The sequence below is a fragment of the Vitis vinifera genome, chromosome 14 (genome assembly GCF_030704535.1).
Source record: "Vitis vinifera cultivar Pinot Noir 40024 chromosome 14, ASM3070453v1".
Lineage (NCBI taxonomy): Eukaryota > Viridiplantae > Streptophyta > Magnoliopsida > Vitales > Vitaceae > Vitis > Vitis vinifera.
This window is the reverse complement of record NC_081818.1, coordinates 2,110,500-2,135,485: the sequence shown is the minus strand read 5'-3', so window position 1 is coordinate 2,135,485 and position 24,986 is coordinate 2,110,500. Positions and strand designations below refer to the sequence as shown.

The 24,986-nt window shown below is 32.8% G+C and overlaps 3 protein-coding genes across 4 annotated transcripts; 2 read left to right on the top strand and 1 right to left on the bottom strand.

The window, feature by feature from the left end:
• The first annotated feature begins 10,041 nt into the window (after positions 1 to 10,041).
• Positions 10,042 to 13,915, top strand: LOC100263074 (zinc finger protein GAI-ASSOCIATED FACTOR 1). Its single transcript, XM_002284015.2, has 3 exons — positions 10,042 to 10,650; positions 11,956 to 12,352; positions 12,726 to 13,915. Exons 1-3 carry the CDS (start codon positions 10,449 to 10,451, stop codon positions 13,720 to 13,722), a joined length of 1,596 nt encoding a protein of 531 aa, XP_002284051.1. The 5' UTR covers positions 10,042 to 10,448; the 3' UTR covers positions 13,723 to 13,915.
• A 771-nt stretch (positions 13,916 to 14,686) lies between these two features.
• On the top strand, positions 14,687 to 15,973 carry LOC100244224 (psbP domain-containing protein 7, chloroplastic). Its single transcript, XM_002279713.5, has 3 exons — positions 14,687 to 15,039; positions 15,128 to 15,353; positions 15,434 to 15,973. Exons 1-3 carry the CDS (start codon positions 14,706 to 14,708, stop codon positions 15,744 to 15,746), a joined length of 873 nt encoding a protein of 290 aa, XP_002279749.2. The 5' UTR covers positions 14,687 to 14,705; the 3' UTR covers positions 15,747 to 15,973.
• LOC100249389 (E3 ubiquitin-protein ligase JMJ24) lies at positions 15,813 to 24,741 on the bottom strand. Of its 2 annotated transcripts, none has more exons than XM_002279695.5 (14): positions 24,506 to 24,741; positions 21,922 to 22,517; positions 20,840 to 20,985; positions 20,659 to 20,758; positions 20,388 to 20,520; positions 20,228 to 20,282; positions 19,212 to 19,872; positions 18,679 to 19,008; positions 17,736 to 18,167; positions 17,562 to 17,634; positions 16,910 to 16,995; positions 16,421 to 16,540; positions 16,194 to 16,264; positions 15,813 to 16,044 (listed from the first exon to the last, which is right to left on the bottom strand). In XM_002279695.5, exons 2-14 carry the CDS (start codon positions 22,453 to 22,455, stop codon positions 15,945 to 15,947), a joined length of 2,841 nt encoding a protein of 946 aa, XP_002279731.2. In that variant the 5' UTR covers positions 22,456 to 22,517; positions 24,506 to 24,741; the 3' UTR covers positions 15,813 to 15,944. The 2 variants fall into 2 exon arrangements, with proteins under 2 accessions (XP_002279731.2, XP_010659626.1); XM_010661324.3 differs by having other exon boundaries at positions 21,937 to 22,517.
• Between the last annotated feature and the right edge of the window lie 245 nt (positions 24,742 to 24,986).

The following is a 24,986-nucleotide window of genomic DNA, read 5'->3' as shown; positions in this document are numbered from 1 at the left end:
TTTTTAATTTAAAAATAGTTTTTAAAACGAAGTTTGAGAAACCATGACCAAACGGCCTTTAGTTTGTTATCAATGTAGTGCTGTCATGATAAAAATATTATCATTTCCTATTTTTAAATGGAAAATTAAGGTAAGAAATAGCGGTTACTTTCCTTATTTTAAGTAGAAAATGCCAATTTTATTTTTATTTTTTGGAGTTTTCCTATCGGGGTGTAGATGCAAGTGGGAATTATTTAAGTTGAATTAGGTTCAACCTAAAGAAATTAAAAAAATATGCCGGCTTCAAACTTATAGATTGGCTTAAGTCCAAAGTCGTACATTCTTTGTGAGGTGATGTGTAAGACTAATCCAAATTTGACTACCCAATTTATAATCATTACTTAAGTTTGAAGATAATTTAATAATTTTTAAAGCAAATTAACAGCTAATATAAGAGTAAATTTGTCTGAATACAGTAAATCTTTTTCTTATTGATGTGGGATGTTCCCTTAAAACTTTACCTTTGACTAATTCGAATGGCAAATCAACCTAATTTCCTTGGAAATTTTACATACAATACAATATATATTTAATCAATGTAAAAATATATATATAGAAATAGGCGAAGATAATGTCAAGGGATAAAAATGGTAAAAAAATAATATCTTATCAATAAACAAAGGATCCATGGATAGTGAAAGAGACCAGTAATTGAAGGAATAGTAAATGGATCACTTAATTGTGAGGTATAAATAATGGAGTTTTAAAGTGAAAGTATGTTTGATCGTGATTTTAGAAAATAATTTTGAAAGTTCTTGATATTATATAAGTATGGGTTCTTTGTAATTTTGTAGAAATGTTTTAAAATTATAAGGACTCTTTGGGTCCAAAACAAACAATATCTATATAGTTGAATGTGAGTTATTAATAATATCTATATAATTAGATATGTATCATTACAGATGGTATCAAATCTAATTCATAACCACAGTGTGGGAGTTTGTTTAGTCTTGGAAATGATGTTTATCTGTTTCGTCCCATAATCCTACGAGATACAACGAGGACGTGTAGATGATTGTGATATCTCACATCGAATAAGAGAAAAAATCTCTTATACTATATAAGTATAGGTTTTTTTAATCTTATACACGTGTTTTAAAACTGTGAGAAACCCTTTAGGACTGAAATGGACAACATCTACATGGTTAGGTGTGGTTTTTACAAAAAGTGTTTTTAAAAAAATGTTAATTGTTTGGCAAGATTAAGAAAACACTTTTAAAATTTTAAAAAATCACTTTTAGTGTTTTTTGAAGAAATATTTGATCATATGTTATTCTCCTAAAAACACTTCCTCAGAAAACACTTCTATTAAATATACTTCGAGTAAAAGCACTCTCAAACGTACTTTGTTTAATCTCTAAAAATAAGCGATAATTTAACATACCATCAAAACCCTAATCGTTAAACACTTGGATTATTATTTATTAATTTATTCTCTTGAATATTTTACTTTGTGTAAGGTTATTTCAAGTTCTTTTGCTCATTCATAGATCCATTTCTAATAATAATTACACTTTTTTATGCAATGATTGATGTATGATATAAATATATATATATATACATCTTGTTGAAAAGTTCATACTTTTATTTAAAAATTAATTATAGATATAACATTTTTATTTACATAGACAAAGAATATTATTAGAAAATTTAATGTACAAATTTGAGTTAGGTGGCAATAATTTTGATAAAGAATGTAGTTGGTGTTGGTGGGTACCATGCAATATTTTAAATAGGGCTTCTCTCTTTCTTCATATTATTTTGAGTGTTATCAAAGGGACGTTACCAATTAATACCATAGATTCAATGTTTTCCCAATAGCCATGATTATACTCGTTGAGTCTTTGTAAAAGAGATCTCATTCTCCATTAAGAAATTTGAGCCCTTTTTAGGGTAAGCAAACTAGGTATTTCTTGCATGCTAATGCATGCTTTTGGTAAAAATTAATTTTTATATACTTATTTGTGTATGGCTCAAATGATTAATAAATTGACATTTAATTTTTTATTTGAGCGCATTTTAATCCAACAATAATTTTATCAAAAAAAAATTAAATTGTCTTGTATATATTATACAAATAACAGATACTGGGTTAATTAGAACTAAAGCTTTAATATAATTTGTGTAAATACATTACATCATTGTCTCGAGACATACTTGTCATGTGTTAAATATATTATAAAATCGGAGCATGTATACTTATTTTTTTTTTGTTATTTTACTTTATTTTTGAGTCATGACTTTATTATTTAAGATAGGTTAATATTTTTCATCTACCAATAACACTAATATGTCTATTTGAATAAAGAGTTGAGCGTGAAGTTTTAATAAAGATTTAGGTGATATTTAACTTAAAACTAAATACTATTTAATAATGTTAAGTTTTAGTTTGTTTGTTTTTATAAAAAAAAAAAAAATTATATTAAGTATGAAAAAATAAAGAAAATCCAATATATTATTTTTTTCATTTAAAAAAAGTCAAATATTTTGAATTCTTTTATTCAACAAAAAATGTATAATAAATTATAAAAAAAAATAGAAAAACAAATGATTTACAGTCTGATAATAAATTACTTTCAACAAAAAATTAAAAAAACAAAAACAAAAATCAAATACCCTCTTAATCTTTTTTTCTTTATGAAATCAATTCTCTCACTATTGGGCATAGTAAGATTGGTTTGAGTGCCTCGATCAATTAATAATCAGGTAATAAAAATATTAACAGATTCAATGAGCCTAGAAATAAACCTAGCTTAAAGATAATGCTAAGGTCGTTTCCATAAGAGACAACATGACAAAGAGAGACTTGTTTTTTGACTTTTTAATTAACACATCATTATCAAAATGTCTATCTCATAAACCAAGTCATTTATCAATTTACCTTATTAAACACATATGTTAAGTACGCTAGGTAGATGATCAATAAAGTACAAAAATACATTAATTTGACATTCACACAACCCAAAATTAGTGATTCAAATGAGGCTTCGAGATTAAGCAATCAATAATACCCTTACTGATACAAATAAATTAAAGAATTCGCATATTAAATAATATTAAGATCAATATCGATCGATCATTTATTTATTTATTAGTCTAAATCAATAATACTAAAACTAAATAACTTGTCATGTACAATATAGCTTCATGTCATATAGCATTAGATATATATCAAATATCATTATAAACGTCATAATCATTATCTACTCACAATAGACATCTAACCAAGAAAAATCTTAATGTTTTCAAATTGCTTTCTAAAACTTAATTACACGACAAAATAACAATCAATATTTTCTTTTATAAAGTCAAAGATATTTACACCTTGGGTTTCGTTTAAACCTAAATAATAGTAATAATAGTAAATAGTAAAAATAAAAAAAAGTTAAGTTTCTTATACAAATTATCATAAATTTTCTTTTACCTTTCAAGGCATATATACAATGGCATGTGATCTAGGGTTTCAAACAGTACTATGACAAGAGAATGTTGTCCATGGTGGGGTAGGGACCTTAGCTGTGATGGTCTATCCATTGGGTGACCACACGGATGGTGACCCTTAACCTTCCATACAAGACAAATAAATGGATCTTAGCTGTGAATTTTAGTTGTCTCACCATGTATGACATACTTGTACTTCAATTTGAATTAGCTTTCTTCCCTACCCTAATTTTTTTGAATATTTTTATATATAATTTATACCATGGTAGACCCATATTTCACATCCATAGCTTATAAATACAATTCCATGATATGATAAAAGTGTGAGCAAAATCTTTTGTTTCCACTTTTGTTTGATAGTATGTAGGGTGAACGGTTGAAAATTAATAATTTTTAATTTTTTTTATATTTAGATAATTTCTTATTTTTTACTTTATTAAGTAATTAAAGACGGTTAAAATATGATTTTAAAGGGTGATTTTTGTTGATGTAAAAGTTAAATTAAGAGCGCATTTTGATAGTAATTTTAAGAAGCGGTTTTAACCTAAAAAGTGTTTTTTTTTTTTTTAAACATAGATGTTAGGCAAAATTTAAGAAATAATTTTAAAAATCTAATAAATCATTGTAGTATTTGAAAATTACTTATAATGTTTTCTGAAGAAACACTTGATAAGGGTTTTTTAAAAAACACTTTTAAAGAAAATGCTTTGAATAAAAACATTGTCAAACATACTCTAAATATTAAGTAGATTCTCAAATAAATTAGAAAAGATTTTTCGATCAAATATGAAACAACTTCTCAAATAAGTCAGAGAATGATTTTCGCGACATTGAATATGAAGTTTTCATTAATTAACTTATTTAAACAAAGAAAATATATTTTCAATTATAATTATAATTATATATAGCATGTTATATAATATAGAGAAAAAAAAGGTGAAAATGGATGAAGGGCTTAGGAAAATGTAGAAATGGAGGATTTTGTTCAATTTTGAATGAAGATTTGTCTTAGACCAGTGCATGTGAACAAAAAAAAATTAATAGATAAAAATAAAAGAAAGAGCAACAGTCAAAAGCTATCTTTCTACCCAAAAATAAACAATAAAATTAGAGAGAAAAAAAAAAGGTGTTCATGCATGTTGGACTCTCCACTTTAAGAAAGTGGCTTTTAGTTATTTTTAATATAATTAAGCAATAATTAATTAATTGGGTCCAATTAATTAATTGAAATATACATTTAACTAAATTTTAAATTTTTTTTGCCACATACCCACTTGGTGACTAACCCATTAAGTCTACCTACCCAATAAAATATAAAAATAAAAAATAAATATTTGGAAAAAAAAAAAGTTATTTCTATACATCTCTCTCAATTGGTCAAGTGCCCATTTAAAAAAAAAAAGAAGGATTTTGTAATTAGGGTCACTCTCATTTTGCATGATAGGGCATGCAAATAAATTAATTAAATTATTGCCTCCATAGTGGTTATCACTTATCACTCATCATAATGCATTTGAAAAAGGAGTACTTAATGTGATTGGGGCCACCCTAATCTTTCACAATTATGGAAATAAATTAAGATTAATTATTTCTTAATTAAGAACTTTGATTTCATTAAAAGGGGTGTTCTTATTCAAACTTAAGTAAATTTTATAATTAATAAAATATATATATGGTGCATGTTTGAGAACAAAATTAGTGAACATCATAGACTACCAAGTTAATTGAATTATCTTTTCTTAACAACCATCATCACTACTTTTCACTTTGTAAAAGCTTACCATTTATGCCATGAAACTTTTAGAAAAAATAATTTAAATAACCTAACAATTAAGGGTCATCAAGTATTCTTAAAATTGTCACTTGATTAAAATTTTAAGGTGTTGAGAAATGATTTAAAATTGACAAGAAAAATATGCCACAAAAGTAAAATTATTATATTATATTTTGAAATTGAATCGATTAAGTTGATTGGATTATGAAATTATGAAACAAAAGCTTTCATATTTATGATATATATTCACTCAAAATGACACATCATTTTGTGATGACATTTATATAAATTCATCTTAAATATAGGTGAATCATTAATCAACTGATTATTTGTCTTAGTTATCTTGGATTTTGATTTTGCATTTTTAAAATATTATATATATATATATATATATATAAACAGTAATTTCACTTATCTCTCTTAAGGTTTGAATTAAATATACAAATTTCATTAGTTTAAAATTTAATAAAAATTTCATGTTGTTTTGAGTTAAAGAGAAGATGAATGAAAATGGAGAGATTTTTAATGAAATTATTAATAAAAGTATATTGAGTTTAAAGCTCATAGAATATAAGAATGACAACAAAGCGAATTCAGGACGAGTCACTCACATCTCCTTTAATTATATTTAATCGCATCCTCACCAAAAATAAATAAATCAATCAATCAATAAGAACAAGTTGAGTGTAGAAAATTCTCATCCCGGTCTTATTTAACTTTTTCTTTTTTCCATTTTTTAAAATTTTTTTGTCTAGACTTTTGTACTTTAAAAATAAATAAAATTTATAAATTAATAAATATTATAAATATTTTTAATTTATTTTTACAAAAAAAATACTTTATATATGTTAAAATTTTGAAAATTAATGAAAAATAATCAATTAAAATAATTTTTTATTTAATATTATATATGATCGGAATGGGACGGTGTAAAATAAAGTCCAACCAAAGCTTGCCTCAAACGCATCCTATATTTTAAAGCCAAAAAAATTTGGTCCAATACACGCTAAATTTATTTATATTTATTTCAAACCTGTTTTATCAAAGATAAGACAAGACAGATACCAAAAAAAATTTGTCCAATTATCATTGCATAATATGAGTGACCTTTATGTAAAATACATTTTTGACCAAATTATCGAATATTCTTTATTAGTCGAACTTTACATATTTAAGATATTTTTAATTAAAATTGATTTTGATTTTGATATCATCTAACTGGATCTAGTATTTAATATAAATTCTATTAATCTTGGAAATGGTAATTCTCACCAACTTCAAAACACATTGACATAGACAAAAACTTATCCCTTGGGACCTCACAAAAATAAACTAAATCAAAACTATAATATTAATGTTTCTCCATGAGCACACTCGTGACGAGGTTGAGGGAGAAAAAAAAAATGGACTCAGAAAAAGGGCGAAACTCCACCCCCGCGCCCCCGCCACGACCCCCACCCCCCCTCCCCCCAAGTCGATGTGGGACCTTCCAAAAAAAAAAAAAGTAAAGAGAATAAAATGCATGTAAACCATGAAAAAGACGCCAAAAAAATGATCACCCACCACCACCACCATCACAAAGGAATTAATGGGGTTAAGTGATTGATTGGGAGAGGAGGATAGGGGATAATTATTGGAGGGTGAGTAAGTGCATGGACATGATCACACAGCAGCAGCCAGTAGTACTGGGGGGGCATCCAGCAGTGGGAGGAAGGTGCAGAGAAGGAAAGCAACAAAACTTCACATGATTGCAGTTCCAAAGTTATAGGCATGCAAAGGTCCCATCATCACACACCATTTCCTCTTTTCTCATTTCTCATTTCTTTTCTCTCTCTCTCTCCAAACAGGACAACACTTTCCTCCCTCTAATTTATTATCCACTCTCTTCGACCTTTTTTTTTAACATTTGTCCTTTTCTTTTTTATTTTTGACATTTTTTTTGAGGTGGGAGATATTATAATTCTTTTAGAAGGTGTTGATAATTAAAATGTTTTTACTAATAGTATTTTTTTAAAGTGTTTTCTATTAAAGTATTTTTAGAAGAGTCATCTTTAGAGTGTTTTTTTTTATAAAACATTATAAGTATTTTTTTAAAATTTTAAAACTATTTTCTAAATTTTGGTATTTATTTTTTAAAATAATTCTGAAAAATAGTTTTTAAAATTTTTTATAGAATAAAAATATGTTTGAAAATCTAATGTTTTTAACATATTTTTAATATTATTTAAAATATATTTTAAATAATATTAAAATATGTTTTAAAAATAATTTTTATATCTAATATTTTATTTTTAATCATTCTACATGTTTATATAATTATTTCTTAAAATAAATTTTAGAAAACAAGTAAAAATAATTAAAATATATTTTCTAAAAACACCATATTTTTTATACTTAAGAATAGAAAATAGATAATATTTTTTTATTGTTAAAGGTGTTTTCTATGTTTTTTATTCTGAAAAATAAAAAATTGTTTTTAAAAATAGGTTCCAAATAGGTCCTTAAATTTTTTTTTTCAAAAATATTTTTAAAAATTAAAAATATTTTCTAAAATTACTACGGGGTCAAAATTCTTTAAGCTATCTTGGTTCTCTAAATAAAAAAATAAAGGCAATGGAAATTTAAGAAAAATGATTTTTTTTTTCTTGTTTTTATTTATTATAGAAAATAGAAAAGAAAAATAAACATAGTTAAAATTAATTATAAATTTATGTATTTTTAAATAATTTATTTTTTATATAGAAGAAAAAATATGTGAAATAAGTTTTAAAATGTATGTAAAAATAATTTTATTTATTTATTTTAGCCTATTTCAAATAAATTTATTTTCTCACAAATATAAATATTTATATACAATTTTAATAAAAATAAATATTTTCAAATTATTCAGAAATTAAGTTTATTCCAATGCTTGAAAGCATTTTTCTTATAGAAATTAAACATTTAGTAAAGTTTTAAAAAGCCAAAAAAATCAGTCAATTTATTTTTCATTCGCCATCACTCTGTTTTGAAATATATCCTCCTAAAACATGCCCCAAAAAAATTAAGAAAAAAAAATGACATGATAATTGTAAAATACCCAAAATATCCTTGTGCGATCTTACCATGTGTAAAGTACTAGGACATCCACGTGAACAGAAGAATTTTTGTATTATTGTCGGGTCCTTTTCGAGAAGGATTTGATCAGTGCCCACCCGTGACTGGTGGGGGTATTTTGGTCATTTGGAGGATCACGGCCGCCTATGTAGTAATGGCAATTTGGTGGTTTAGTGATACTGACAGGGACAATTGTGGAATAAGAATGCTTTCATAAAATATCATGGAAAACGAACAAAATATCTATCTAGAAAGCCCCCGTACGCCTGCAATTGCTGAAATCAATTGAGTCGTGATCACACTAATGTAACCAAATTCCCAAAATGCCCATGGGCTTTGGTTCAATACTTTAAAATATATAAGACCCTAAATAATATTTAATTAGTTGAATATTGATGCTTTCATTAATTTGAAATTAATTACTTATTTACATTTTAAAAAATTGGTAGGACCTTATAAATAATTTTCTCAAACTAATGCTGTGTTTATTTTTGGTTAAATTCTACTAAAAAACAAACACTACGTAAATTTAACTTTTCATATTTTTATTAATCTCAAACAATTTTTCTCTTATCTCGATAATTTTAGTTGTTATATGAAATTTTTCATTTATTTTTCACATAAATTCTTATCAAGAAAGAATATTTGAATTTAATTAGGGTTGATGTTGCTTTAGCAAAAATATGAAATTGAAATATTGATGAAAGCATGAATAGTACTTTTATTAACTACCCTATAAATTTTATAGTTAAAAATTTAATAGAGAAGATTAAGCATATTAGGAATAATTTTTTTTTCCTCATATTCTAAACAATGTACAATGTTCACATTCATGTGAAGTGAGTTTTTCAATCTATTTCTCATAAAAAGACAATAATCGAATATAATCAGACTAAATGATGTTTCGACAAAAACATGTGAGTGTCACTTACCTTTTCCAAGGTTAACACTAAATATATCTAATTACTGTTAATTTGAAATTTCATTATATATCTTCTCGATCATTTTTGTTTATTATTTTTGCTGGCACCTTGATGAAATTTCAAACTCACAATGTTTGAATATATTTAGCTCAAACTTCAAGAAAGATGAGTAAAATTTACCTAGGCATGAAATTGCAACAGTAATGAAAGCATGAGTAGTACTTTTTCTCAATTACCCTACAAATTTTCGGGTAAAAATTATTTTCTCATGCTTAAAAAAAATTAATTATAAGCATTTTGATTAGCTTTAAAAATATGATTTAAGCCCAATTAATCCCACATTTTAAGTACTTGGCATAACTCCAAATTCCAAATTCCGAAAAAGGGAAAAAGAAAAGTGGGGCACTTCACATGCACAAACCATTAGAGGTCATGATCCTCTCATAAAACCAAAGCAAAGTACACTCACAAAAACAAACCCTAATGTTGTTGAAATGGGCACAAAGGTCCTACACTTGTCTACCCTTCCACTGACATCCAAAGGTTAAATACTTAATGCCAAAACCACAATTTTTCTACTCCACCACCTTCCCTCCTACTATAAAAAATACTACTAGCTATACTACATATAGAATTTTCTCTTCTTTTCTTTTTTCCTTTTTTCTTTTGGACATTTGGTAAAGAAGAAAATCAAGGGCAATCCATTAATACCCACCAAATTTAAGGGCATATCTATGTAGAGTTGTAGCCAACACTCAAAAACACTAGAGCCCTACAAGAATTAACATAAGATTTTATGTGTGTATATATATTTTTATATATATATGATATTGCAAAGCTGAAGAAGACTTATTTGGTTCTTTCTCTTTTGTGTTCTTCCTGTGGCAGCAACAACTATCTTCTTCTCCACCAGAAATGATGGAGGATTTCTTGGTTTTTGTCTCCCTCTGGTGAAAACAAAATCCCAGGTTTTGTGTTAGGGGAAAAAGAAAAAAAAAATTCCCATTTGAGAGAAAATACATATAGGAGGCAAAAAGCAAAATCCTTTTCCCATTAGAGAGAAAGAAACAATAGAGTTTGGAGGAATTAAAGAGGCTGGAGAAGAAAGACAAAAGTTTTGAATAAAATTCTCCTTATCTCTAGCTAGCTTTGTTTTATCCTTTTGCCCTCCTCCAATGTCAAACATAACAGCTGGGGATGGTGGGAGCTTCTCTTCTGGAACTAATGGTGGAGAAGAAGTTCAGCAGCAGCCTGTCAACAACCTCCATGGCTTAAGCTCATCAGTGCCTTCATCTACAAGTAACAACAGCAATGGCTCCATCTCTCAGCAGCAGCCTCCACCAGCCAAGAAGAAAAGGAATCTCCCAGGAAACCCAGGTGAATTAATTAACTCTCAACCATATGTTTTCATGAATCTTTACTTTAGTGATTTCTTTCTACTTTCTATTTTTATTTTTTTAATGATTTGTTTTAGTGGGTTTTGAATATTCGGACCAAACTCAAATGGGTTTGGTTTAATTTTCCTTCTAAATGCTCAATTTTGCATGAGTTCAATAACCCAATGTTTTGCATTTAATTTCAACAATTTTTCAATTTATTTAGCAAATCATGTGATGGGGTTGTTAATTTCAATTGGTAGTACTTCATGGATATTTTTTTGGGATTAAATCAATGAAACAAAAGAAAAAGATGTAGAGGAAGATTTGATCCAGATTAGGGTATACCCATATGGAGAACAGTACTTTTCTGATTTTCCTTCTCTTTATTTTCCCAAGAAAAAGAAAACTTTGAGGTTAAATGGATTACAGAGAAAAAGGGGAATTATTGATGTGTAAGTTGTTGAAAGAGTTCAATTATTGGTTTGCTTGGGGGATTACAATAATTGTAGGGAAGAAGTACTGTTGTTGGCTTGCCTTGCCTGCCCTCTCTTTCTTTCCTTTTGTTTTTGTTTTTTAACTGTTTCAGGCAAGGGAATCATATATTTCTATGCATGGGATATATCTAATGTCCCACTCTTTCTCTCTCTCTCTCTCTCTCTCTCTCTCTCTCTCTCTCTCTCTCTATCTTTTCTCCCTCTCTCCACTTGATGTTCTTGGCTTAATTTCAATTCAAATGCTTCACTTTTTGTATATTCAAAATTGTGATGTGTTTGAGAATTCAATTCACTCCATGGGAAAACACCCACAAGGAGAAGGAAAACCTTTTCATTGGAATTGAGGAGTTTTCTTCACAAATCATTCAAGAAAAAGCATAGCATGATCCTCCCTAAAGTGTGTTTACTTTACATGCACTTTCTTCACTATTTTCCTCTTTTACTTTTCTTCCTCCTATGATTACAGATAGTGAAAAAAATGATGAATAAATTAATCAAGACACAAATTTTCCTTTCCTTTGAATACATGGATTAATGCACATTATTACAACTTGATACCGCTTAAGTATTTGTCATCATTCATTCAAATACCAATCTCCAAGTAAATCTTCGATGATATACACTAGCATTTTCTATCTTATACCACTTAAATATCAAGAAGATTCGGATTTAGTAAATCCTAGGTGATATGGACCCGCACTCTAATTAATACCACTAACCCCCATAAAATAATTGTACTCCAAATTTTGTAACAAAATTATGCAAACTTACATTAATTTATGCATATATATACGTGTGTATAAATGCAGACCCAAGTGCAGAAGTGATAGCTCTATCACCAACTACCCTAATGGCAACAAACAGGTTTGTGTGTGAGATTTGTAACAAAGGGTTCCAAAGAGATCAAAACCTTCAGTTACACAGGCGAGGGCATAATCTGCCATGGAAGCTGAGGCAAAGATCAAGCACAGAGATCAGGAAAAGGGTGTATGTATGCCCAGAACCCTCATGCGTTCACCATAACCCAGCTCGAGCACTAGGTGATCTTACAGGGATAAAGAAGCATTTCTGCAGAAAACATGGGGAGAAGAAATGGAAGTGTGACAAGTGCTCCAAGAAGTATGCAGTTCAGTCTGACTGGAAAGCCCACTCCAAGACCTGTGGCACCAGGGAGTATAAGTGTGACTGTGGCACTATCTTCTCCAGGTTGGTATACTGATTAAGAACCCTTTTTTTTTTCTTTTTTTTTTTTTTATACTCCACTTTTTATTTTCTTTCTTTTTGTTATACATCACATTATAAAAACACTCTAAAGTACTTTTTGCCTTTATCATATCTAAGCATAGATTGATTCTCCATAAAGTGCTTTTGTTTTAAGTCTTATCTCACAGAAGTACTATTGGATAAAAGTGATTTATGAGAATTTCTCTCAAACCAAACCACCCCTTTCTTACTTATCTATCGGATGGAAGAAAAAAAAATGAAAACCCTTTTAATTTTCTTTCTGTTTGTAGTAGTTAAGAAGGCTCAAGATGAACATTTTAATAAGCGGCTGCTTCACTTTTGCTGTTGCATGCAGAAGAGATAGCTTCATCACTCATAGGGCTTTTTGTGATGCCCTAGCTGAAGAAAACACCAAAGTGAATCAAGGTCTAGCAAACACCATGAGACGCAACTTACAAATACAAGGCCAGGTCTCTGAGCTGTTGTCCTCCATGCCTCTAAACAACAACCCTAATTCAACAATGGGGTTGTCCGAGTTTACTCACTCTGATTCCAAAAACCATCTTAAAACCCTACCCCATGAGCCCATGCCTGTACCTCCAAAGCCCTTGAACATGGCAGCTGCTGGCATGTTCTCAACCACCTCTGGAAGCCTCTTTGGGTGCCCAATAACCGCTTCGTCTCCTTCGTCCTCGTCCCGCCTTCAGCTCAGTACTAATTCATCATCACCCAGCTTTGAAAATGGACAGCAACTACCGCCGCCGCCAGCGTCAACGCTCATGTCTGCAACGGCACTGCTGCAGAAAGCAGCCCAAATGGGAGCAACTGCAAGTACTAAAATGAATAACTCTCCACCAAAGGGCTTTGTGACAAGCATGGCTCCAACCCCATTTGGTGGGATACTTCTACAGAAGAACAGTAGCTCAAATGATCACCACCTCCAAGCTGATCCAACCCAGTTTCTAAACCAGTTTTTTTATCAGAATGATGGGGCTGAGAGTGAGGTGATGAGCGAAATGGGGATGTTCTCAGGACTGTTTGATCAAAACCATGGACTGTTCAAGAACATGGAGCATCATGAGCATAGCAACAGTAACAACATTTTGGCTGCTAAAACTACAAATCCAGGGTTAAGTAGCACTCCAAGAAATGGAAAAACTGATACGATGACAGTCGATTTCTTGGGGATCGGAGGAGCCCGGCCTGGGAATTTCCATGGACAGCAGCAGCAGCAGCAAGAAATGTTTGAAGGAATGAATATAAACCACCCAAGAATGCAAGGTTTTAGTAGCTTTGAGCAGCACATCGCACATGGGCAAGCAGCAATGGAGAAGACCATGTGGGAGGCTTGAAGTTTTCTCCTTTTTCTTCACTTTGTGATAGTTCTTTAGAACTAAATGTAATGAGTTCTTCTATCTTTATTGTTCTTTCTTTTTTTTTCTTTCAATTATGCGAGGAACCAGAAGTGTCTTGCAGAAGTGCGAGGCATGTTGAGAGTTCAGGTGATTACTCAATGAAGATGATAGAAATGGTAGGTTTTATTAATTGGGTTAGTTGAAATACTTCTTCAAAAGAGAAAAAAATGTGATATTTGTTTTTTAACTGAATAAAAAAAATCAATATCTTTAAATTTTTTTATTTAGTTAAAAGTAACACGTTGATATCAATCAATAAATCTAAATTGAACTTATTAATAAAAAGTTCACGTTAGTTACATTTATTATATCAATTGGTTATTTTTAACTTAATAGAAAAAGTCAAATATTTTAGGTTTTTTAATTCAATGAAAAAATAAACACTATCTTAATTTCTTTTGATCGGTCATGATTTTATGTTTAAGATCAGATTAATTTATTAAAAATAATAATAATTTTAAACAATTTAAATATTTTAAAATTTTTAATCAAATAAAAATATGTTTTTCATATGGCATTTGAGTACATGAATTACAATTTTGGAGGTGGGTTACCAAAAATATAAATAAAACAAAGAAATATGGAGATGGGCCAAGCTTATATAATTGGGCCAGGCTTGATCTGGAAAAAAAGGCTAAAGCCCAACACTAGTTGAAACTGTTGGCCCAACCTCATTCCAACCCTATTCACAGTCCCGAAAAGAAAAATGACAACCACCAAAACCAGATAAGGCCCTTTGAATTCACCTTATCTACAATACTACTTCAAGGCTGCCAACTCATCGTTCTTTCCATATTTTCCCTAAATTACCCCTGATTTTCACTAGAATGACTAACCAACCCAGAAACGGGTGACGTGGCATGATGTGATTGGAATGCCAAAGCATAATAAACCTAGACTCCAACATGTGAAAGTGAATAATGGCAGTGCAACACCTCTTTCATGCATCTAAATTTGGCTCTCATAGAATATATATGACCCAATCCTCCGGTGACCGGAAGGACGGTTTGCAGGAGGTTACAATCCCGCCAGGCAGACCCCCGGCTGAAGAATTTGGGCCGCTTGCATCGGTATTCCGGCGACGGCTCCTAACTGGTCTTGGGTCAGCTTCTCTAGTTGCTGTTGGGGCTAATTTTGCTGGAATCACCAGTTCCCTTCTGGGGTTTTCGCCAGAAACTGGCCGGAATCTTAAACTCGATGTGCTTTATCCAATCAGAGGATACAGCCGGTGCATTGAAACCAATGAGGGATTTGGTTAGTAAATCCGCTTCTAATGATACTGTCATGTCCACAGCTGGGTTATAAATTTTAAGATTTTTGTACGTTTTTGCTATGTAAACAGAGTTCATATACCCTGCGAAATGGGTTGGGGATCAGACCCTTTTGTATCGAGCCGTGGGCAAGGCGGAGCTGGAGAGATCACTGGATCCACCTTCCCTAAACATTACAAAATCCAGTGATCGGCACCGCCGGAGTATAAGTGAACCAGTTGTCGCATTTGGGCCACCAGGTTCAACCGGTGAGCTCAATGTGAGTGTCATTGTTTCACCAGTACCTCTTGATTTCTCGTAAGTACCCTACTCTTTTACATCATCAATGCCATCGTCTGTACACTGAAATTGCACTAATCTTTTACATTCCTGCACAGAATTGAAGCATTTGGAGGGCCGAGGGAGGTGGGAGAGGCAGTGGTTCGAACCATCACCGGATCCGGCCAACGCCCTGATGTGAAAGGAACCCTGATAGGATCAAAACTAAGAGAGGATACTATTAAGAATGTCAAGTACTATGAGCTTGAATTCAGAGTTGAGAGCCCCTCATTTCGGAGGCATAACGTCGCTGTTTGCTGCACAAGGGGTGGAAAGTTATTCACTCTAAACGCACAAGCACCGGAATCAAAATGGCCGGAGGTGAAACTGGACTTCTACACAATTGCTGATTCTTTTAGCCTCACTTCCTGATAATGTCAGGTTTTTTCGAACAGGGAGAGAATGCTACAAGATTTTCATGAAATGAGTCCTGAAGTGTTAAATCAAACAGCTTGAAATCTGCAAGCTTGGTACATTTACATCTAAATATATTTGTACAATAGGGGCATTGTTAAGTGCATGTTTAAAATTAAATTCTGTACCTAAGTTACGAGAATACTGTACACTAATTCAAGCACAAGTGACCTGCCTTCGTCTAATCATCTTCTCCAGGTTCTCAGAAACCAATGAAGTTAAATTTGGATCCTCGAAACCAAGCTCTGGGCCGAGTCTGCAGCAGAGACGTGAACAGAAGGATTGCTAGTTTAACAATGGTATTCAGAAAAGTAAAGAATGAAGGACGATAACTGTAATGAGTTTTATAACATGGAAGATCAACAAACCCTAGGGCATGGAATGGGAAAAGTCGGGAGAGCTTACTTTGGATCAAGAACCAACTTCTGTACTTCTTTAATAGCTGAACTGGCTGCATATAGTGATATCTTCCCTACCTACATCAGAGCCCAATAGAAAACTACGATGAACAAACCATGAAAAGATCAAAAGACAAAAAAAAAATTAAAAAATGCCCTGGATAATTTCACAAACAAAAAAGGGAAAATGGTAGGGACTAATAATACTTCAAGGGAAGATTTATTTTGCTTCACCTCCAACACTTGCCGCTTTGCCTCATGCTCAGTTGGAAGACATCGGATTTCATCAGCCAGTCTCACAGCCTCCCCTAGGCTCTCGGGCGACAAAAAGTCAAGGCCCAACTGAACTGTAGACTGGAAATATATAACAAGGAAATACTCAGAAACAGATTAAATGAGAATAACCATTATACACACTAAAATTTATTTATCTGATTATAGATGATCTAATTATCCTTGATAATCACATCTACAGATTCTAGAAACTCCAAGAAAGTCAATATTTACAGAATGTCTATTACAGGCGCTTTTCAATACTATTCAAGGAATATTTGCCATAAAAAAAGTAGTCTAAAATGCCAATGATGTATGATTTATATGGCACTTCGAAAAATCAGACTCTTCAACCATCAGTTCTATTTGATACCAATATGACCCATAATGAATATATATAAAATGCCTAGGGCTCACAACCATGAAGATCATTAGAAACACTGAACGCACCTGAAGATTTCTCGATTGGAAAGGGCAACCAGCAGGGATGAATATGGCTTGCCCCAAATGCTGTTCAAATGACCAAGGCTCAACTCCTGAGAAAGAGCAAGAACACCAGTAATTAGTTTTCAACAAGCATCTAACAGCAAAATCCCAGAAGCTATTCATATTCTATGATTATCAAGACAAAGAAGATGTTAACACAGACCAAGGAAATCCCATGGGGCCTAGGATTATCTGGTTTAAAATTCAACCAGTCCCTCTACTGAAAACCAAGATATTTCATCATTATCTTTTAAAGAATTCTTTGATAAAAACCAAATTTGATTTTTTAATAAAAACTGGCATCCTGCAAATTCTTTTGGACCCACATGCTTTTCCATAAATTTTACTAGGCAGCCAGATCATCCAGATTCCCTAAGAGAAGCTTAGCAAACATTGCCCTTGTTAATTGACTTTGTCCTGCCTATGAACATTTTTCAGGATCATTGCCATAAAATTTAAAAAACAAATAAATAAATAAACTAGAAGGAAAAAAGGTAAAAATGTTCGTGTGCTAGAAAGATTGGACTATCTCATTCAGATGAATCTTTGGACCATGGAAATCCCTCTGGTGGGGACTGGGACCAAGTGAACGGTATATATGACCAGTTGTCCTTACCAAATTCTTCTTTCAATTGTGTTTTATGATGCCTGTTCAGAAAAATGGCTTCATCATAAAGAGGATGTTGAACCTGAGATACAGAAGTAGGATCAGAGACATCAATTAAAAACAAAACCAATGATGCTAACTCAGATGAAATGTAGATTTATGAGAATAAGCAAATAAACTTACAGAATCAGTTGTTGCACTGGTAGGCTTCCCAAATTCCTCCCAATGAATTTGCAAATACTCAATCAGCTTTGGAACATCCTGCCGACGGAAAACATCCCAAAGAGCTCCTGGATGAGTGATTTGGGAGATATCACCATTATCACTGTGCAGGTTTTCACAGTTGACAGTTTTCGCTTCAACACTAGAGGTAGTATCAATCCCCTGGTCCTCCATTTCCTCATCCTTATCGTTGTTTAACTTTTCCCCATGATCCCCCTGTTGATCATGTCCACCAAGTGATAAATCAGGGGTTCTTCCCTCATCCAAACTTGTTTGTACATCTCCAGGTGATTCTTTTGCCTCAGACTCCATAGAGGCCTCTTTCCCCTTTTCAATCTTCTCCTCCTGCCGACCTTTTAGTTTGACCTCAGATGTGTGTACCAGTAGGTAAACCTAACACCCCAGAAAATGCCATCCAAGTTATTCCATCACTTTTCTTAAGACAGCTAATTTCAGCAAGACATGCAAGGAAAAACAAAAGGAAAAAAAAGAAGCAAAAGAAATGAAATTAAAAACAAAAATACCAATGGTTCCTTGTCCAGTGGGGTGTCAACCAACTTCAAGTTCTCAAGAAAATCCAACTTTCAACATAGATTGTCCATTAACAAGTGGAAATTGTATCCAATATTTTGTAGATAGGTTAAAGAATCTAACATCTTTCCAAAACTTATGCTATATCACCGCATTTAAAGTTTCCTGATTCTGAACTTCATGGTGAGAATATATAACTTGAAGGCCAATTACACCATCAAACATTAAATTCCAAACTAGAGTTAAATACAAGTCAAAAAAGCTATTGACAGAAACATCAACCATACATATTGGACACATGGATTAACTACAGGGAAATGGTTCTAAAAGCCAACAGGATCACATTAAGAAGAAAGGAAAGCAATTCACTTACCATGTCACGCATTTCTAAATGGAGGTTGGTCACTGAATCACCGCTACCAAGTTCCTCATAGGTCCCATAAGAAATAAAAATGTTGGGCCCTACATCATTCTGCAAGGAGTAATGAGGCAGTTTTGCTGCAACATTTAAAAGGCCCCACTTTGAATGGATGTACTCAAGTAATGGCATTTTACTGATAAATTCAGGTCTCTGGTATAACAATAACTCTTCAGAAGCACTGGGGGATGGCCAATCCTTCAACTTCAACATTTCTGGCCACCCGTCATCACGAAGTCGCCCCTCTGAGTATCCTTTGATAAACTGACCAAGTTCAATATCAACCTGCCATTTTGTCAAGCGACATTTGGAAAAATCTCAGGGCAAATAGTAGACAATAACAAGAAATTAATTATTCAATGCCCAAAGACACAGATACAATCAACTGGGGCCTGGAGAAGTACCATGAATTAGATACAATAACAGGCTTAATAGCAACTGAAATTTATTCATTCCTTACAAAAGAGTTCAAGCTTAAGAAATCCTACCTCAGACCAGTCTAAGCAGTCTATGGCCTTGACTGTTCTGTTATCATCTTTCGTCTTCTCATCTGATGTCTCTCTAATCCCTCTCCATATAACCGATGGATCCCAGTTTGAAATAGACGAGTCATCACACACCTGCTTAACAATAACAGGTTCTCCCCTGATCCAATGCTTTCGAAAATTTCCAATTCCTTCAGTTTTGATATCTTGAGATGATGGACAATATAAGAAATTATCATCACTGTCCTCTCTATGTGCAGATTGGCAGAACCTGTTGCTTGACCTGGTTTTTTGTGGACTATTAATATCATAAACCTTACAGCCAGTAACCATCTCCTCCACATTTTTTACCAGCTTTGCAACCCAATTCATCTTGAAAATGCGGGTAAGAGTTAATGATGAGAAACCACAGCCACCATAATCCTTTGGTGGGCATGGAATACTGCCATCATCATTGCCTTTCCAAGCAGGAAACTTATCTGCTAAATTTAATTTCAATTTGGTTGGTTTCACTTGTTCTGACAAAGTTTCTTTTTCTGCTGCTTCTCCTTTGGTACCAAGCATAGATGCTTCTCGAAGATCTTGACAGCAATTAAGGCATAGGTCATACGAGCAATTCATACAATGCCTGTGGTAATCAATAATAGGTACCCTACAGAAATTGCTGCAGAACGAAAAAAATAAAGAGAAAAAAACACACAATAAGCCATGATCCTCAGAACATGTAGTCCGTGTGCATGTGACACTTCTATTTGCTTGAATAAATTAGAATGGCCTAAAAAAATAGGTCAGAAATCATCCTGATGAACCCATCAGGAACATCCAATTCCTTCAGAATAACAAAAAACCATATTCGTTCTAACATATTAATTGTGAACAACAAAACTGACCATCTAATTAGGACCCATGATGCTGTATAAGTCTCAGACATATGAAAATAATTTAATAGTATTATTGCCCATGACTAACTAGGAAAAAAAAAATTACTGTCAATAGTTTATAAGGGTTCTTGAAGGTACCAGCACATCTGTTCATCATTATTCAATCTTTGCCTCTCAAGTTTTATGCTAGCTCCTGAAGAAAACACCCAAAACAGTAAGATCATGGATAACTGCCATATGTAGTATGCAACTACAACATCAAACTCCAGATGCAAATAGAACATTAAAAGTGTCTTACCATGAAGCCTTTTATCCAGTTCTAGTTCAGCACATTGTTCATGGTGGATCTGCTTAACTTCCGGGAGCACCGAAGATAGTAAAGAGTGGAGATATTGCAGCTTGTCTTGGACTGGAATCTCCCGTATTCTTACCTACAAATCATAATAGATAAAATAACTTTTCAACTAATCAGGTGACCAGAGAATTATATCTAAGGAATTAGGTATATATTTTGTGTTCCAATAAGCTACTATTGAAATAAATGCCAGGCCCTTTGAGAACTGGAATACCTTTATCAAATTATCTCCACGTAAGCAAACCTTACAATTACAAGTACCACGACATGCAGGACAGATCTTCTGGATCTCTTCCAATGGGATATCTGAGTACCTGAAAAGTAAAGCATGTAACATCATCACTAAGCTGACAATATGGAAGTATACGTCTCTTTAACTGGAAAGTCAACCTCACCATGTAGAGATGCAGCTATCACAGTATCCTCTCTTATCACATCTAAGGCACCAGATAACTCTGTCTCTATCGTTCCTTCGACACTGATGGCAAGTTTGCCCACCATTTTCATCATCAGAAGAATCTGTGCTTCCATCAGAGTAATCCTGAAAAGGCAGCATGTTCATTTAGTAAGGCAGGAAATACAAGTAGAAAAAAAAATACAAAAAACAAACAAACAAACAACAGCATAATTAAGGATTGGCATACTGACTGATGGGCCACACAGAAAGACCTTCTATATCAGAATCAAGCACAACTGACAATCATACTCATCTGGCCTTAAAATTCTCTTTCCCAAAGAGAAAGAAACCTGGTACACTGCCCAGGTATAAGAAGATGGGATGTTCAATACGTCTAAACCAAAACAACTTTAATGCAAATTGTCTGCTTTGGTTAAAGGAATTTTTTGGTCCTCAACCCCTTTATTTGGCTTGATTTAACCCATTAAGGTTTGCAAAGTTTCAAATTCAGTAGAATCTTCTTGGGGTATACATGACTTGCTGGAATCTGGAAAAAAAAAAAAAGGATATCATGCTGGGGGAGCTATTACTTGTTTCACGGAATCATCCAGCCAGAGAGACGGTAAACAGGCTGAAACCTAAGTTCTTTTCTTCTTCCTTTTTTAAAGACTACAAGGCCACTCTCATGGAAGATTCAGCAATAGAAAATGTAATCAAGTGCTGTCAAATAATCACATGTCCTAGGAGGCTTTCTCTAACCATCAAAGAGATGTATCATTTATCTCAATGATAAGCTTCTTGTTTTCACAGGTTGCAAATGAGGCATCCAACAATTACAGGAAAAGTTGGTGTAGCTTTCTACGATGGGTGCAAATTCATCAGAAGCACACACGGAAGTAGAACTGAATCCTGTTAAGCATTTTTCCATAGGACCTCATTTATATATGGTATGCATTCCCTCTAATTTTTAATCAAACCTCTTGTTATTGATATGATACGAATAGTAGCAGTAAACCAAAAAAATAAAAAAGCGAAGATAACAATAAAAATTCCATTCATATATATTGAAATTCCACTCACCGCCATTGCACTCACATCCAAACTCCTCTGTGATTTGGTCCTAGAGGAATCCATCACAGAAAGTGGTGTTGTCCTATAAGACCTCCTGTTCTCTTCAAACTGTGTCTCTCTTTGTGAATCATCATTTGGCTTTAAAGAACTGCGTATGGACACACTCCTAACAGGAGGTGTTTCAGGTGAATAGCGTACCTGTTTCTTAGTTACCTTCTCCTTATACTTATTTCCTGATACCGAAACAGGATAATCAGCAGCTTTTGTGTTGACAAGCGGCATGTCAAAATCATCACTCTTGCTCTCCAAGTAAACATCAGTTTCACCTAGGGACTTCCTCTTGGCTTTCTTCAGGCTAGCTCTCAATGCAGAATTTGCAGCTCTTTTCTTTGCCTGGATGTAGTGCTTTTCGCATACTGTTTTATCTGGCATGGACATGGCACTGCATCTCCACTGTTTCCCATCTGACCTCTTGCAACGCAAATCCTCTGGAATCCCAACATTATCCTCACCATTCCCAGATGTTGACCGAGGATGATCCATTATAATAATGTTAAGACGAAGTTGTACAGTAATGAAATATGCACAGTTATACAAAGATCAACCTGCAGTGTGCCCCAAACGTACTTGTCATATGGTGTTATGAAGAATGCTATTATATCATTGAAGAGTTTCAAACATGAAAAAGCAATAAAAACAAATTAATACTGAAACTTTCAAGGGACAAAGTGCAACAAAAAGATATAGATCTGGCAAGGAAGGCAAAATCAGCCTGATGCGATCAAATTAAAAAATATAAACATATTTGAGTGAGCAACAAGATTGTCCAACCCCATGCCAATGAAGTATCCAAGAAAAAGAAAAGAACAAGAAACAAGGTTTTAACAAGTACTAATGGAAGGTGCACCCTTTCTTTGAACCTTGACAGTGATTGAAATAAAGATTTGAACTGAGCGCCATTGGATGCGAAACTGATAACAATGGAGAGGGATAGAGAAAGGATTGACAAGCAAAAGTGGTATTCTGGGAAGAGTCTAAATCTGGTGTGAACTGTCCTGGTATATAAATAAGGAAGAAAGTACAAAGATGTAGCCTCTTGGGAAGGGATGTACCCGTTTGCAAGTAGAAACGGGAATGGTTTTTTTGTCTATAAAAAAAAATTAAAAAAAAAAAGGAAAGGAATGGCTTTTCATAAATGTATGAAATGTTCTTTTTCGGACGATTGTGAGTTGTTAAAGAGTTTGCATTTTCTAAAACACAGAAAACAACATGTTAGCATTTCCTAAAAAAGACCCATTTAAAGAAATGGTATCAAAAATAAGTCTGGAAACCATGCTACAGTTACTACCAAGCATGTTTTCTCAAAACCAGTTTCTCAAAAGTCGTCTCCTCCCAACTGCATGAGTAAGATTTGCTAGATCAATTGTAAAAACACATAAGATATAATGCTTGTTCAATGCTGCCATCATGGGATCTGATTGAATTCTCTAAAGGTGATCACGACATTTTTGTATGTAGCAACAACAGTTAATCCTTCATTGCACTCCAATAGACGTGCAACAAGTTTCTCCAGGATTCAAGCACTTAGCCAATTTTGAGTAGCCACTTTTTGTTTGATTACACATCCATGTAGGCCAATAATGAGTCAAGCACAAAAAATGCTTCTGCATGGATCATATTGCGAAGTTCATGTCTTCCCTTTCTTTTCTTGGACAGGTAACATTTTTCCCCTATAGGGAATTGAACCCGGAACCTTTACCTCCCAGATCCCTATCCCCAACCCCTTGCAACATGAGCCAGCCCACGAAGGCATGTTCGGTTCTAGTGTTCCCTTGTCGGTAACACGTCATATTTATCTCTTTTTCATGCATTCCTCTACATAACACGCACCCTCACAGCAATGACAACCGTTTTACTGGTTCCAAACATATCCTTTTATAAGAGATTTATATAATACTAAAACAAAAAAGAATTTTCTTCTCTCAAGATCTTTGAGAAAGTGCTTCCCCGCACACTCAGGGAAGTTATGCAGATAAAATTGTTCTGTGAAAATGTCATCAATCCATCACAAAATAACACAAAATGTTTGGCGCAAGACCATGAGGCAAGACAATTCAGTCCCTAAAGGCTAATGTCTGATCACCTATAACTGTTCCAATTTCTGCTACTTCTTTTATGATTACTGAAAAATAATAATAATTTTAAAAACAACAAAAATATGATACAAATATTCAACACTTGAAACATATTAAAATAATAATAATTATTATCTATCAAAATTAAACCATCAAATACAATGCAAAAAAACAGTATGTATAAAATCAAATAATCTAGAATTTAGGAACAATTAGAAAGAAAGAAAAAAAAAAGCACTATAAATTCGTATTTAAAAAACTGAAAGCAAACGAAAGAGCAATGGGTGAAGTAGCTCAATGCACATATAAATTCAGTGAAAAAATAAAAAATAAAATAATTACCTTGCCGAAAATAATCACACATGAATAATAAAAACGAACCATTTTTCCAAGGGAAAAAAGGGTAAGACTCGAAGAAAGATGATTTTCTAAAGAGACAAAAGATTGGGAGAACATACTGCGAGTGTAATCGGATCCAACGAGCCTGCAGTTGAAGAAAACAGCAATAATGATCAAACATTGAGAGAGATGCGTGGAGAGATCGAAGAAGAGAGAGAACTCTGAAGCTAGGGTTTTGAATGAGTTTCAGAGTCGAAAGTGGAAGGAGAGGGGCGGGTTCTTCTGCGGGAGATTCCTGTCCGGTTCTGTACGGTGAGTTTAGAAATTTAGCCAGGTGGAGCACGGTGAGAATATGACAGTAAACTGCTGTGTTGTGGGTCCTACTACTGTGTGGGCCTGATGCCTGATGGAGTGCAAAAATTAACAGTAGACAAGCTTGGCCGTTGGATCGCAATACTATTGGTCAAACTTATGGATAACTTTTATTTTTTATTTATTTATAAATAGAAATGTAAATAAATAAATTTTTATTTTTAAAAATATAAATAACTTAAGCTATTGGAGAGTTTAATAATAAATTATATTTTAAACCTAAAAATG

Coding starts and splice junctions, on each gene's coding strand:
- LOC100263074 (XM_002284015.2), top strand. CDS start 10,449: ATGTCAAACATAACAGCTGGGGATGGTGGGAGCTTCTCTTCTGGAACT. Junction 10,651..11,955: donor GAATCTCCCAGGAAACCCAG/GTGAATTAATTA, acceptor GTATAAATGCAG/ACCCAAGTGCAGAAGTGATA. Junction 12,353..12,725: donor TGTGGCACTATCTTCTCCAG/GTTGGTATACTG, acceptor TGTTGCATGCAG/AAGAGATAGCTTCATCACTC.
- LOC100244224 (XM_002279713.5), top strand. CDS start 14,706: ATGGCAGTGCAACACCTCTTTCATGCATCTAAATTTGGCTCTCATAGA. Junction 15,040..15,127: donor TGAAACCAATGAGGGATTTG/GTTAGTAAATCC, acceptor CTATGTAAACAG/AGTTCATATACCCTGCGAAA. Junction 15,354..15,433: donor CCAGTACCTCTTGATTTCTC/GTAAGTACCCTA, acceptor ATTCCTGCACAG/AATTGAAGCATTTGGAGGGC.
- LOC100249389 (XM_002279695.5), bottom strand. CDS start 22,455: ATGGATCATCCTCGGTCAACATCTGGGAATGGTGAGGATAATGTTGGG. Junction 20,986..21,921: donor TGGATGTGAGTGCAATGGCG/GTGAGTGGAATT, acceptor CTGCCTTTTCAG/GATTACTCTGATGGAAGCAC. Junction 16,996..17,561: donor ACAATTGAAAGAAGAATTTG/GTAAGGACAACT, acceptor GCTCTTTCTCAG/GAGTTGAGCCTTGGTCATTT.